Below are 12,227 nucleotides of genomic sequence, written 5' to 3'. Positions count from 1 at the left end.
AGCGAGCAGGATCGCTTCCAGCTGCTTTCCACACCGAGGACGTGCAGGGTACGTTCTCAGGCATTAACTGCCTTTTTTCTGAGGACGTACCCTGCACGTCCTCGGTCATTAACGGGTTAAATCTTAGCTGAGAGCTTGTAGGTGAGTGCTGGGTTTTCTCTGTGTGTTGTATTAATTTGTTTTGTAATTTTCCCTATGGTTCTTGCATCCAGACCTGACTGGGGTTAACTGCCTGTGACTCTGGGAGCAGCACAGCTTCCTGTGAGTGCCAGTGGCACCCAGGGCTGAGCATGTTGCAGGGTCATTGGATGTGTACCTGGTCCAGTATGAGAGTGCAGTTCCCTTTCGTGTTTTGTGTATATATATATATATATACACACACACACATATACACACACATAGATATACATTATATATATATGAAGCTTTAACATGATCTCGCCTTTACAAGTCCCTTCAGCAGCATCACAAGTGCCTATGAATCTAGTCCATTAGGTAATGCATATCCTACAGAGGTATGAACTATACATACACAGACTATTTCCAGAGTGTTTTCTGGGCAGGAATGTACAGTCTAGGCAGTCAGTGGCAATTACAGTAGAATCCAAGAAGCGTCAAAGCCAAAACTAACACTAGAAAGAGCAGGTGGAAGAGAGCAAATGTGAAGGTACATAAGAAAGTAGGAAACTTAAAAAGAACACAGTATAGACAAAACATAATTTATGCTTACCTGATAAATTCCTTTCTTCTGTAGTGTGATCAGTCCACGGGTCATCATTACTTCTGGGATATTACTCCTCCCCAACAGGAAATGCAAGAGGATTCACCCAGCAGAGCTGCATATAGCTCCTCCCCTCTACGTCACTCCCAGTCATTCGACCAAGGACCAACGAGAAAGGAAAAGCCAAGGGTGAAGTGGTGACTGGCGTATAAATTAAAAAATATTTACCTGCCTTAAAAACAGGGCGGGCCGTGGACTGATCACACTACAGAAGAAAGGAATTTATCAGGTAAGCATAAATTATGTTTTCTTCTGTTAAGTGTGATCAGTCCACGGGTCATCATTACTTCTGGGATACCAATACCAAAGCAAAAGTACACGGATGACGGGAGGGATAGGCAGGCTCTTTATACAGAAGGAACCACTGCCTGAAGAACCTTTCTCCCAAAAATAGCCTCCGATGAAGCAAAAGTGTCAAATTTGTAAAATTTGGAAAAAGTATGAAGCGAAGACCAAGTTGCAGCCTTGCAAATCTGTTCAACAGAGGCCTCATTCTTGAAGGCCCAAGTGGAAGCCACAGCTCTAGTAGAATGAGCTGTAATTCTTTCAGGAGGCTGCTGTCCAGCAGTCTCATAAGCTAAACGAATTATGCTACGAAGCCAAAAAGAAAGAGAGGTAGCGGAAGCTTTTTGACCTCTCCTCTGCCCAGAGTAAATGACAAACAGAGAAGACGTTTGTCGAAATTCCTTAGTTGCCTGTAAGTAAAATTTTAGAGCACGGACTACATCCAGGTTGTGCAGTAGACGTTCCTTCTTTGAAGAAGGATTTGGGCATAAAGAAGGAACAACAATCTCTTGATTGATATTCCTGTTAGTAACTACCTTAGGTAAGAACCCAGGTTTAGTACGCAGGACTACCTTATCCGAATGAAAAATCAAATAAGGAGAATCACAATGTAAGGCTGATAATTCAGAGACTCTTCGAGCCGAGGAAATAGCTATTAAAAATAGAACTTTCCAAGATAACAACTTTATATCAATGGAATGAAGGGGTTCAAACGGAACGCCCTGTTAAACATTAAGAACAAGGTTTAAACTCCATGGTGGAGCAACAGTTTTAAACACAGGCTTAATCCTGGTCAAAGCCTGACAAAAAGCCTGGACGTCAGGAACTTCTGACAGACGTTTGTGTAACAGAATGGACAGAGCTGAGATCTGTCCCTTTAATGAACTAGCAGATAAACCCTTTTCTAAACCTTCTTGTAGAAAAGACAATATCCTAGGAATCCTAACCTTACTCCAAGAGTAAGCTTTGGATTCACACCAATATAGGTATTTACGCCATATCTTATGGTAAATCTTTCTGGTAACAGGTTTCCTAGCCTGTATTAAGGTATCAATAACTGACTCAGAAAACCCACGTCTTGATAAAATCAAGCGTTCAATTTCCAAGCAGTCAGCTTCAGAGAAGTTAGATTTTGATGTTTGAAGGGACCCTGTATCAGAAGGTCCTGTTTCAGAGGTAGAGACCAAGGTGGACAGGATGACATGTCCACCAGGTCTGCATACCAAGTCCTGCGTGGCCACGCAGGTGCTATTAGAATCACTGATGCTCTCTCTTGTTTGATTCTGGCAATCAATCGAGGAAGCAACGGGAAGGGTGGAAACACGTAAGCCATCCTGAAGTCCAAAGGTGCTGTCAGAGCATCTATCAGGACTGCTCCTGGATCCCTGGATCTGGACCCGTAACAAGGAAGCTTGGCGTTCTGTCGAGACGCCATGAGATCTATCTCTGGTTTGCCCCAACGTCGAAGTATTTGGGCAAAGACCTCCGGATGAAGTTCCCACTCCCCCGGATGAAAAGTCTGACGACTTAAGAAATCCGCCTCCCAGTTCTCCACTCCCGGGATGTGGATTGCTGACAGGTGGCAAGAGTGAGACTCTGCCCAGAGAATTATCTTTGATACTTCCATCATAGCTAGGGAGCTTCTTGTCCCTCCCTGATGGTTGATGTAAGCTACAGTCGTGATGTTGTCCGACTGAAACCTGATGAACCCCCGAGTTGTCAACTGGGGCCAAGCCAGGAGGGCATTGAGAACTGCTCTCAATTCCAGAATGTTTATTGGCAGGAGACTCTCCTCCTGACTCCATTGTCCCTGAGCCTTCAGAGAATTCCAGACGGCACCCCAACCTAGAAGGCTGGCGTCTGTTGTTACAATTGTCCAGTCTGGTCTGCTGAATGGCATCCCCCTGGACAGATGTGGCCGAGAAAGCCACCATAGAAGAGAATTTCTGGTCTCTTGATCCAGATTCAGAGAAGGGGATAAGTCTGAGTAATCCCCATTCCACTGACTTAGCATGCACAGTTGCAGTGGTCTGAGGTGTAAGCGTGCAAAGGGTACTATGTCCATTGCCGCTACCATTAAGCCGATTACCTCCATGCATTGAGCCACTGACGGGTGTTGAATGGAATGAAGGGTGCGGCAAGCACTTTGAAGTCTTGTTAGCCTGTCCTCTGTCAGGTAAATCTTCATTTCTACAGAATCTATAAGAGTCCCCAGGAAGGGAACTCTTGTGAGTGGAACGAGTGAACTTTTCTTTTCGTTCACCTTCCATCCATGTGACCTTAGAAATGCCAGCACTAACTCTGTATGAGACTTGGCAGTTTGAAAGCTTGAAGCTTGTATCAGAATGTCGTCTAGGTATGGAGCTACCGAGATTCCCCGCGGTCTTAGTACCGCCAGAAGAGCACCCAGAACCTTTGTGAAGATTCTTGGAGCTGTAGCCAATCCGAATGGAAGAGCCACAAACTGGTAATGCCTGTCTAGGAAGGCAAACCTTAGGTACCGATAATGATCTTTGTGAATCGGTATGTGAAGGTAAGCATCTTTTAAATCTACAGTGGTCATGTACTGACCCTCTTGGATCATAGGTAAAATTGTCCGAATAGTCTCCATCTTGAACGATGGAACTCTTAGGAATTTGTTTAGGATCTTTAAGTCCAGGATTGGTCTGAAAGTTCCCTCTTTTTTGGGAACCACAAACAGATTTGAGTAAAAACCCTGTCCCTGTTCCGATCGTGGAACTGGATGGATTACTCCCATTAACAAGAGCTCTTGTACGCAGCGTAGAAACGCCTCTTTCTTTGTCTGGATTGTTGACAATCTTGACAGATGAAATCTCTCTCTTGGAGGAGAGTATTTGAAGTCCAGAAGGTATCCCTGAGATATTATCTCTAGCGCCCAGGGATCCTGAACATCTCTTGCCCAAGCCTGGGCGAAGAGAGAAAGTCTGCCCCCCACTAGATCCGATCCCGGATCGGGGGCCCTCAATTCATGCTGTTTTAGGGGCAGCAGCAGGTTTCCTAGTCTGCCTGCCCTTGTTCCAGGACTGGTTAGGTTTCCAGCCTTGTCTGTAGCGAGCAACAGCTCCTTCCTGTTTTGGTGCAGAGGAAGTTGATGCTGCTCCAGCTTTGAAATTACGAAAGGAACGAAAATTAGACTGTCTAGTCTTGGCTTTGGCTTTGTCCTGAGGCAGGGCATGGCCTTTACCTCCTGTAATGTCAGCGATAATCTCTTTCAACCCGGGCCCGAATAAGGTCTGCCCTTTGAAAGGTATATTAAGCAATTTAGACTTAGAAGTAACATCAGCTGACCAGGATTTTAGCCACAGCGCCCTGCGTGCCTGAATGGCGAATCCTGAATTCTTCGCCGTAAGTTTAGTAAGATGTACTACGGCCTCCGAAATGAATGAATTAGCTAGTTTAAGGACTCTAAGCCTGTCCGTAATGTCGTCCAGAGTAGCTGAACCAATGTTCTCTTCCAGAGACTCAATCCAGAATGCCGCTGCAGCCGTGGTCGGCGCAATGCATGCAAGGGGTTGCAATATAAAACCTTGTTGAACAAACATCTTCTTAAGGTAACCCTCTAACTTTTTATCCATTGGATCTGAAAAAGCACAGCTATCCTCCACCGGGATAGTGGTACGCTTAGCTAAGGTAGAAACTTCTCCCTCCACCTTAGGGACCGTTTGCCATAAGTCCCTTGTGGTGGCGTCTATTGGAAACATTTTTCTAAATATCGGAGGGGGTGAGAACGGCACACCGGGTCTATCCCACTCCTTAGTAACAATTTCAGTAAGTCTCTTAGGTATAGGAAAAACCTCAGTACTCGTCGGTACCGCAAAATATTTATCCAACCTACACATTTTCTCTGGTATTGCAACTGTGTTACAATCATTCAGAGCCGCTAACACCTCCCCTAGTAATACACGGAGGTTTTCCAGTTTAAATTTAAAATTTGAAATATCTGAATCCAGTCTGTTTGGATCAGAACCGTCACCCACAGAATGAAGTTCTCCGTCCTCATGTTCTGCCACCTGTGACGCAGTGTCTGACATGGCCCTAATATTATCAGCGCACTCTGTTCTCACCCCAGAGTGATCACGCTTACCTCTTAGTTCTGGTAATTTAGCCAAAACCTCAGTCATAACAGTAGCCATATCCTGTAATGTGATTTGTAATGGCCGCCCAGATGTACTCGGCGCTACAATATCACGCACCTCCCTCTGAGCGGGAGATGTAGGTACTGACACGTGAGGCGAGTTAGTCGGCATAACTCTCCCCTCGTTGTTTGGTGAAATTTGTTCAATTTGTACAGATTGACTTTTATTTAAAGTAGCATCAATATAGTTAGTACATAAATTTCTATTGGGCTCCACTTTGGCATTGCAACAAATGACACAGGTATCATCCTCTGAATCAGACATGTTTAACACACTAGCAAATAAACTTGCAACTTGGAAATACAATTCAATTAGAATAATATTAAAACGTACTGTGCCTTTAAGAAGCACAGAAGATCTATGACAGTTGAAAATTAATAAATTGAAACAGTTATAGCCTCAATCCTTGTAAACAACACAACTTTAGCAAAGGTTTAATCCCATTAGCAAAGATAACAAATTCTGAAAGCAGGAAACAAATTACAGAATAAACGTTTTTTATCTCAGTCAAACTATAATTCTCACAGCTCTGCTGAGAGAAATTACCTCCCTCAAAATAAGTTTTGAAGACCCCTGAGCTCTGTAGAGATGAACCGGATCATGCAGGGACTGAAATATTTGATGCGTAGTAAAAGCGCCAAAAAAACGGCCCCTCCCCCTCACACACAGCAGTGAGGGAGAACAGAAACTGTCAGAAAGCAGATTAAGCAACTGCCAAGTGGAAAAATAGTGCCCAAACATTTATTCACTCAGTACCTCAGTAAATGAAAACGATTTTACATTCCAGCAAAAACGTTAAACATAATCTCTAGTTATTAAACAGCTTTATGTATTTCTTACAGTGTAATTCTAGTGAAGTACCATTCCCCAGAATACTGAAGTGTAAAGTATACATACATGACATTATATCGGTATGGCAGGATTTTCTCATCAATTCCATTGTCAGAAAATAAAAACTGCTACATACCTCTATGCAGATTCATCTGCCCGCTGTCCCCTGATCTGAAGTTTACCTCTCCTCAGATGGCCGAGAAACAGCAATATGATCTTAACTACTACGGCTAAAATCATAACAAAAACTCTGGTAGATTCTTCTTCAAACTCTGCCAGAGAGATAATAACACACTCCGGTGCTATTTTAAAATAACAAACTTTTGATTGAAGATATAAAACTAAGTATAATCACCATAGTCCTCTCACACATCCTATCTAGTCGTTGGGTGCAAGAGAATGACTGGGAGTGACGTAGAGGGGAGGAGCTATATGCAGCTCTGCTGGGTGAATCCTCTTGCACTTCCTGTTGGGGAGGAGTAATATCCCAGAAGTAATGATGACCCGTGGACTGATCACACTTAACAGAAGAAAATTAAACTTTCATGATTCAGATAGGGCATCCAATTTCAAACAACTTTCCAATTTACTTTTATCATCTAATTTGCTTTGTTATTGTGGTATTATTTGTGTAAAGCTAAACCTTGGTAGCCTCATATGCTAATTTCTAAGCCCTTGAAGACCACCTTTTGCGTTAGTGCATTTTGACAGTTTTTCACAGTTAGACAGTGCTAGTTTATGTGTGTCATATAGATAACATTGTGCTCACTCACATGGAGCTACCTAGAAGTCAGCACTAATTGGCTAAAATACAAGTCTTTCAAAAGTACTGAAATAACGGGGCAGTCATAGATTTCCCTTTAACAAGAAAGTAAGCAGTACTATTTATACTTAAAAACAACATAATGTTTTGAATAAAGGATCTAGTAGAAGTACCTGTGTATCTGTTTAGTTAGGTACTACCCTTAATATCCTTAATTAAATATAATAAAAATCACTCTCATATCTAAACTGAATACATTTTAAACTAAAAATAACAATTTGCGTTATGTAAATTTCATTAAGATGTTGTAGTCACAGTCATGTTCCTAAGGTAAAAAAAAGAATCTCACCTGGAAAGTCTGCAATAAAAACAACATCTGTCTGATTGTCAATGGAGTTCCCTACTTCCTGAAACTTTGCCCTCCAAGGTGAAAGGTCCACCAGTAGTGGCTTCACCCAGGGTGTTTTACGGAATGGCGACCAGTCTGCTTTTACAATGTCCACGGTTGGGTCAAACAACCTAAGAACAAGAACAGCTTTTTAATTAAGTATAGAGAAAAGTTTTTTGCCTTTATTCCTTTGATGGTTTCCTCTGTTAAAGTTATGCTTGTTCCATTAGTCAAAGCTGTACTCACAAACCTGAAAGCTATTCACTTATTTTCCTCATTGTGTAGAGCAGTGCACACGCTTATTTGCACTTAGCCACTGATTAGTGATTGTAGAGGAGACCATATTTAAGAATGCATTTAAGATGATTCAGATCTAGCATGTAGTTTTAAGACTCTCTTACTTCTATTTTTAAATGTGCTATATTTTCTTGGTATCCGTTGTGGAAAAAGAATACACACATATCCTACACTAGTGAGAGCTAGCAGCTACACACATTTGTCTCTTGTGATTGGCTTACTAGATGTGTTAATTTAGCTGCCAGTAGTGCAGTGTTTAAAATGGTATGTTCTAACCTAATCATGAAGAAAGAAACAATGGTGTTTACTGTCCCTTTAAGTAGTGTTTCTGGCTTGCTTTAGATTTGCAAAATCTTGCATTCATTTACCAAAAAGATACAGATTGAAATGGTTTTAAAAAGTAACAGTAAACACCTTGTAATTATAACATTTTTTCTGCAGTATTAAAATTGATTGATATACCAGAAGAGCTTGAACGTTTACAGAACAAATTAACACCTTGTTTGCTGCAATTTCAACTCCAACCACCACTTTTCTCATTTGGATGAGTCAATCCAGGCTTGTTACTATAGTAGACATGGTTTTTCACTCCTTATTTAAACAAAACTTTATTTTGCCGTTAATATTCTTATCTCATGCCAGTTAGGGACAGATATGTGGCACAGTTAAGCTTGTTAAACCTATGATGTGCTTTTCCAGTTGTCAGAATGGACACATTTTTTGTTTTCAGACTTAAAGTACACGAAAATTGGCTAAAATAAATAATAGAAGAATACTGTAAAGTTGTTTTAGTACACATAAATTAAGTATTTTATATTATAATCTTCAAAGTGTTTACTGAAAGTGTGTAATAAAGAGAAAGCGGGTGATTTCTCTGTTCTTAAAGGGACATTATAAACTCGTTTTTTCTTTGCATAAATTTTTTGTAGATGATCTATTTATATAGCCCATAAAGTTTTGTATTTTTAAAAAAACATGCTTACCTTATAAATTACTTTCTCTTGCGGTGTATCCAGTCCACGGCTTCATCCATTACTTGTGGGATATTCTCCTTCCCTACAGGAAGTGGCAAAGAGAGCACACAGCAGAGCTGCTCCCCCTCTAGCTCCACCCCCCAGTCATTCGACCAAATGTTAGGAAGAAAAAGGAGAAACCATAGGGTGCAGTGGTGACTGTAGTTTAAACAAAAATTTTTTTACCTGACTTAAAAGCCAGGGCGGGCTGTGGACTGGATACACCACAAGAGAAAGTAATTTATCAGGTAAGCATAAATTCTGTTTTCTCTTGCTAGGTGTATCCAGTCCACGGCTTCATCCATTACTTGTGGGACACCAATACCAAAGCTTTAGGACACGGATGAAGGGAGGGAACAAGGCAGGTACCCTTTAAACGGAAGGCACCACTGCTTGTAAAACCTTTCTCCCAAAATTAGCCTCCAAGGAAGCAAAAGTATCAAATATGTAAAATTTGAAAAAAGCATGCAGCGAAGAACAAGTCGCTGCCTTACAAATCTGTTTAACAGAAGCTTTGTCTTTTTTTAAAAGCTCATGTGGAAGCCACTGCTCCGGAAGAATGAACAGTAATTGTATCAGGAAGCTGCTGGCCAGCAGTCTCGTAGGCCAAACGGATGATGTTTTTCAGCCAAAGGAAAGAGAGGTAACAGTCGCTTTCTGACCTCTCCTCTTACCAGAACAGACAACACAAGAGGAAGATGTTTGTCTGAAATCCTTAGTTGCTTGCAAGTAGAACTTTAAGATTATTTAACTGACGTTCCTTCGTCACTATACAGAGAAGGAACAACAATATCCTGGTTAAACTTCTTATTAAAAATAACCTTATGAAGAAAACCAAAAAAAGAAACTTTTCCAAGATAACAACTTAATATCTATGGAACATAAAAGTTCAAACGGAACCTCATGAAGAACTGAAAGAACTAGATTTAGACTCCATGGCGGAGCCGCAGTCTTATGGACAGGCTAAATTCTCCTAAAGCCTGATTAGACACCTGTACGTCTGGGACCTCTGCCCGACATTTGTGTAAAATAATAGACAGTAGATGTCTGTCTTCTTAAGGGACAAGCTGACAATCCTTTCTCCAATCCTTCTTGGAAGAAAGACAACGTCCCAGGAATCCTAATCTTACTCCATGAGTGACCCCTGGATTCACACCAACAAGATATTTTCGCCATATCTGATGATAGATTTCCTGGGGACAGGCTTACTAGCCTGAATCAGAGTATCTATAACTGACTCAGAGAAACCACGCCTTTGATAGCATTAAGCGTTCAATCTCCAAGCAGACAGACGTAAAGAAATTAGATTTGGATGCTTTAACGGACCCTGTATTAGAAGATCCTGCCTCATCAACAGCATCCATGATGGAACAGAGGACATGTCCACAAGGTCTGCATACCAAGTCCTGCGTGTCCACGCAGGTCATAGAGAGGTTTAGAGAACTGATGGAGCTAAAAGCTTAACCTTCTGACCTCCGTCAGAAATATCTTCATTTCTACCGAATCTATCAGAGTTCCTAGGAAAGGAACCCCTGTCAGTGGGGAAAGAGAACTCTTTATGGGTGTTCATCTTCCACCTGAGAGACCTCAGAAAAGCCAATACAATCTCCATGTGAGACTTGGCTCTTTGGAAAGACAGCTGAATTAAGAGGTAGACTAGGAAAGGTGCCACTGCTATGCCCCGCGGTCTTAGAACCGCTAAGAGGGACCCTAGCACCTTTGTGAAAATTCTGGAAACAGTGGCCGACCCTAAAGGAAGAGCCACACACTGGAAAAGCTTGTCTAGAAGAACAAATCTGAAAAACTGATGAGCTATGAGGATAGGAATCTGAAGTTACACATCCTTAAGATCCACGGTAGTCATATATTGACCTTCTTGGATCATAAGTAAGATTATCCGAATGTTCTCCATCTTGAAAGATGGGACTCTGAGGAACTTTTTTAGAAATTTTAGATCTAAGATTGGTCTGAAAATTCCTTCTGTTTTGGAAACCACAAACAGGCTTGAGTAAAAACCCAGTCCTTGTTCTGCAGTTGGAACCGGGTGTATCACTCCCGTGATATGTAGATCTTCTACACGGCGTAAGAACGCTTCTACCTTTGTCTGATCTGTGGACAGACGAGAAATATGAACCTTTCCCCTTGGAGGGGAGTCCTTGAATTCTAGAAGATATCCCTGGGAAACAATCTCTAATGCCCAGAGATTTTGAACGTCTCTTGCCCAGGCCTGAGCGAAGAGAGAAAGTCTGCCCCCTACTAGATCCGTTCCCGGATCGGGGGCTACCCCTTCATGCTGTCTTGGGGTCAGCTGCAGGCTTTTTGGCCAGTTTACCCTTGTTCCAGCCCTGGTAAGGCTTCCAGGTTGCCTTGGGCTGTGCATCATTATCCTCTGGCTTCGCAGCTGGAGAGGCTGAAGGGGAACCGCTCCTGAAATTACGAAAGGAGCGAAAATTAGCTTTGTTCTTGGCCTTAAAAGGCTTGTCCTGAGGGAGAGCATGGCCCTTTCCCCCAGTGATTTCTGAAATAATCTCTTTCAATTCTGGCTCGAAGAGGGTCTTTCCCTTGAAAGGAATATTTAATAATTTGGATTTTGACGACACATCAGCTGACCAGGATTTGAGCCAAAGCGCTCTGCGCGCCATAATGGCGAAACCTGAATTCTTCGCCGCTAACTTAGCTAATTGCAAAGCGGCATCTGTGATAAAAGAATTAGCCAGCTTTAGAGCCTTAATTCTATCCATAATTTCGTCATATGAGGTCTCCGTCTGGAGCGAGTGCTCCAGCGCCTCAAACCAGAAAGCAGCTGCAGTAGTTACAGGAATAATGCAGGCAATAGGTTGGAGAAGGAAACCTTGCTGAACAAAAATTTTCTTAAGTAAACCCTCTAACTTTTTATCCATAGGATCTTTAAAAGCACAACTGTCTTCAATTGGTATGGTTGTGCGTTTAGCAAGTGAAGAAACAGCCCCCTCTACCTTAGGGACCGTCTGCCACGAGTCCCTCATGGGGTCAGTTATGGGGAACATTTTCTTAAAAATAGGGGGGGGGGGAACAAAGGGAACACCTGGTCTATCCCACTCCCTAGTAACGATATCTGCAACCCTCTTAGGGACCGGAAACGCATCAGTGTATACAGGGACCTCTAGGTACTTGTCCATTTTACACAATTTCTCTGGAACCACCAAAGGCTCGCAATCATCCAGAGTAGCTAATACCTCCCTGAGCAATACGCGGAGGTGTTCTAATTTAAATTTAAAAAGCAATGTATCTGAATCTGACTGATGAGAAACCTTTCCTGAATCAGAAATTTCTCCCTCAGACATCAATTCCCTCACCCCCACTTCAGAACGTTGTGAGGGTACATCAGATAAAGTTACCAAAGCTTCAGAATGCTCATAATCTGTTCTTAAAACAAAGCTATCACGCTTTGCAGGCAAAACAGGCAGTTTAGATAAGAAAATTGAAAGGGAATTATCCATGACTGCCACTATTTGTTGTAATGTAAAAGGAGCAGACGCACTAGAGGTACTAGGCAGCGCCTGAGCGGGCGTAACTGGTTGTGACACATGGGGAGAGGTGGACAGACTTTTCTCGTTACCTGCAGTCTGAAAATCATCTAGGGCCATATCTTTAAGATCAATAATATGATCCTTAAAGTGTATAGACATATTAGTGCAAGTGGGGCACATTCTGAGAGGGGGTTCCACCATGG

General features: G+C 42.2%; 1 protein-coding gene across 2 annotated transcripts in view; it reads right to left on the bottom strand.

Annotated features, from left to right (window-relative positions):
• Window positions 1-12,227, bottom strand: part of GGCX (gamma-glutamyl carboxylase) — a 194,701-nt gene that overhangs the window by 65,350 nt on the left and 117,124 nt on the right. For both annotated transcript variants that reach the window (XM_053717809.1, XM_053717808.1), the window contains exon 11: window positions 7,167-7,336. In XM_053717809.1, coding sequence (XP_053573784.1) covers window positions 7,167-7,336 — 170 coding nt within the window. The remainder of the gene's footprint in view (window positions 1-7,166; window positions 7,337-12,227) is intronic.

This window comes from Bombina bombina, chromosome 6 (assembly GCF_027579735.1).
Source record: "Bombina bombina isolate aBomBom1 chromosome 6, aBomBom1.pri, whole genome shotgun sequence".
NCBI classification, from domain to species: domain Eukaryota; kingdom Metazoa; phylum Chordata; class Amphibia; order Anura; family Bombinatoridae; genus Bombina; species Bombina bombina.
This window is presented reverse-complemented; position numbering and strand designations above follow the sequence as displayed.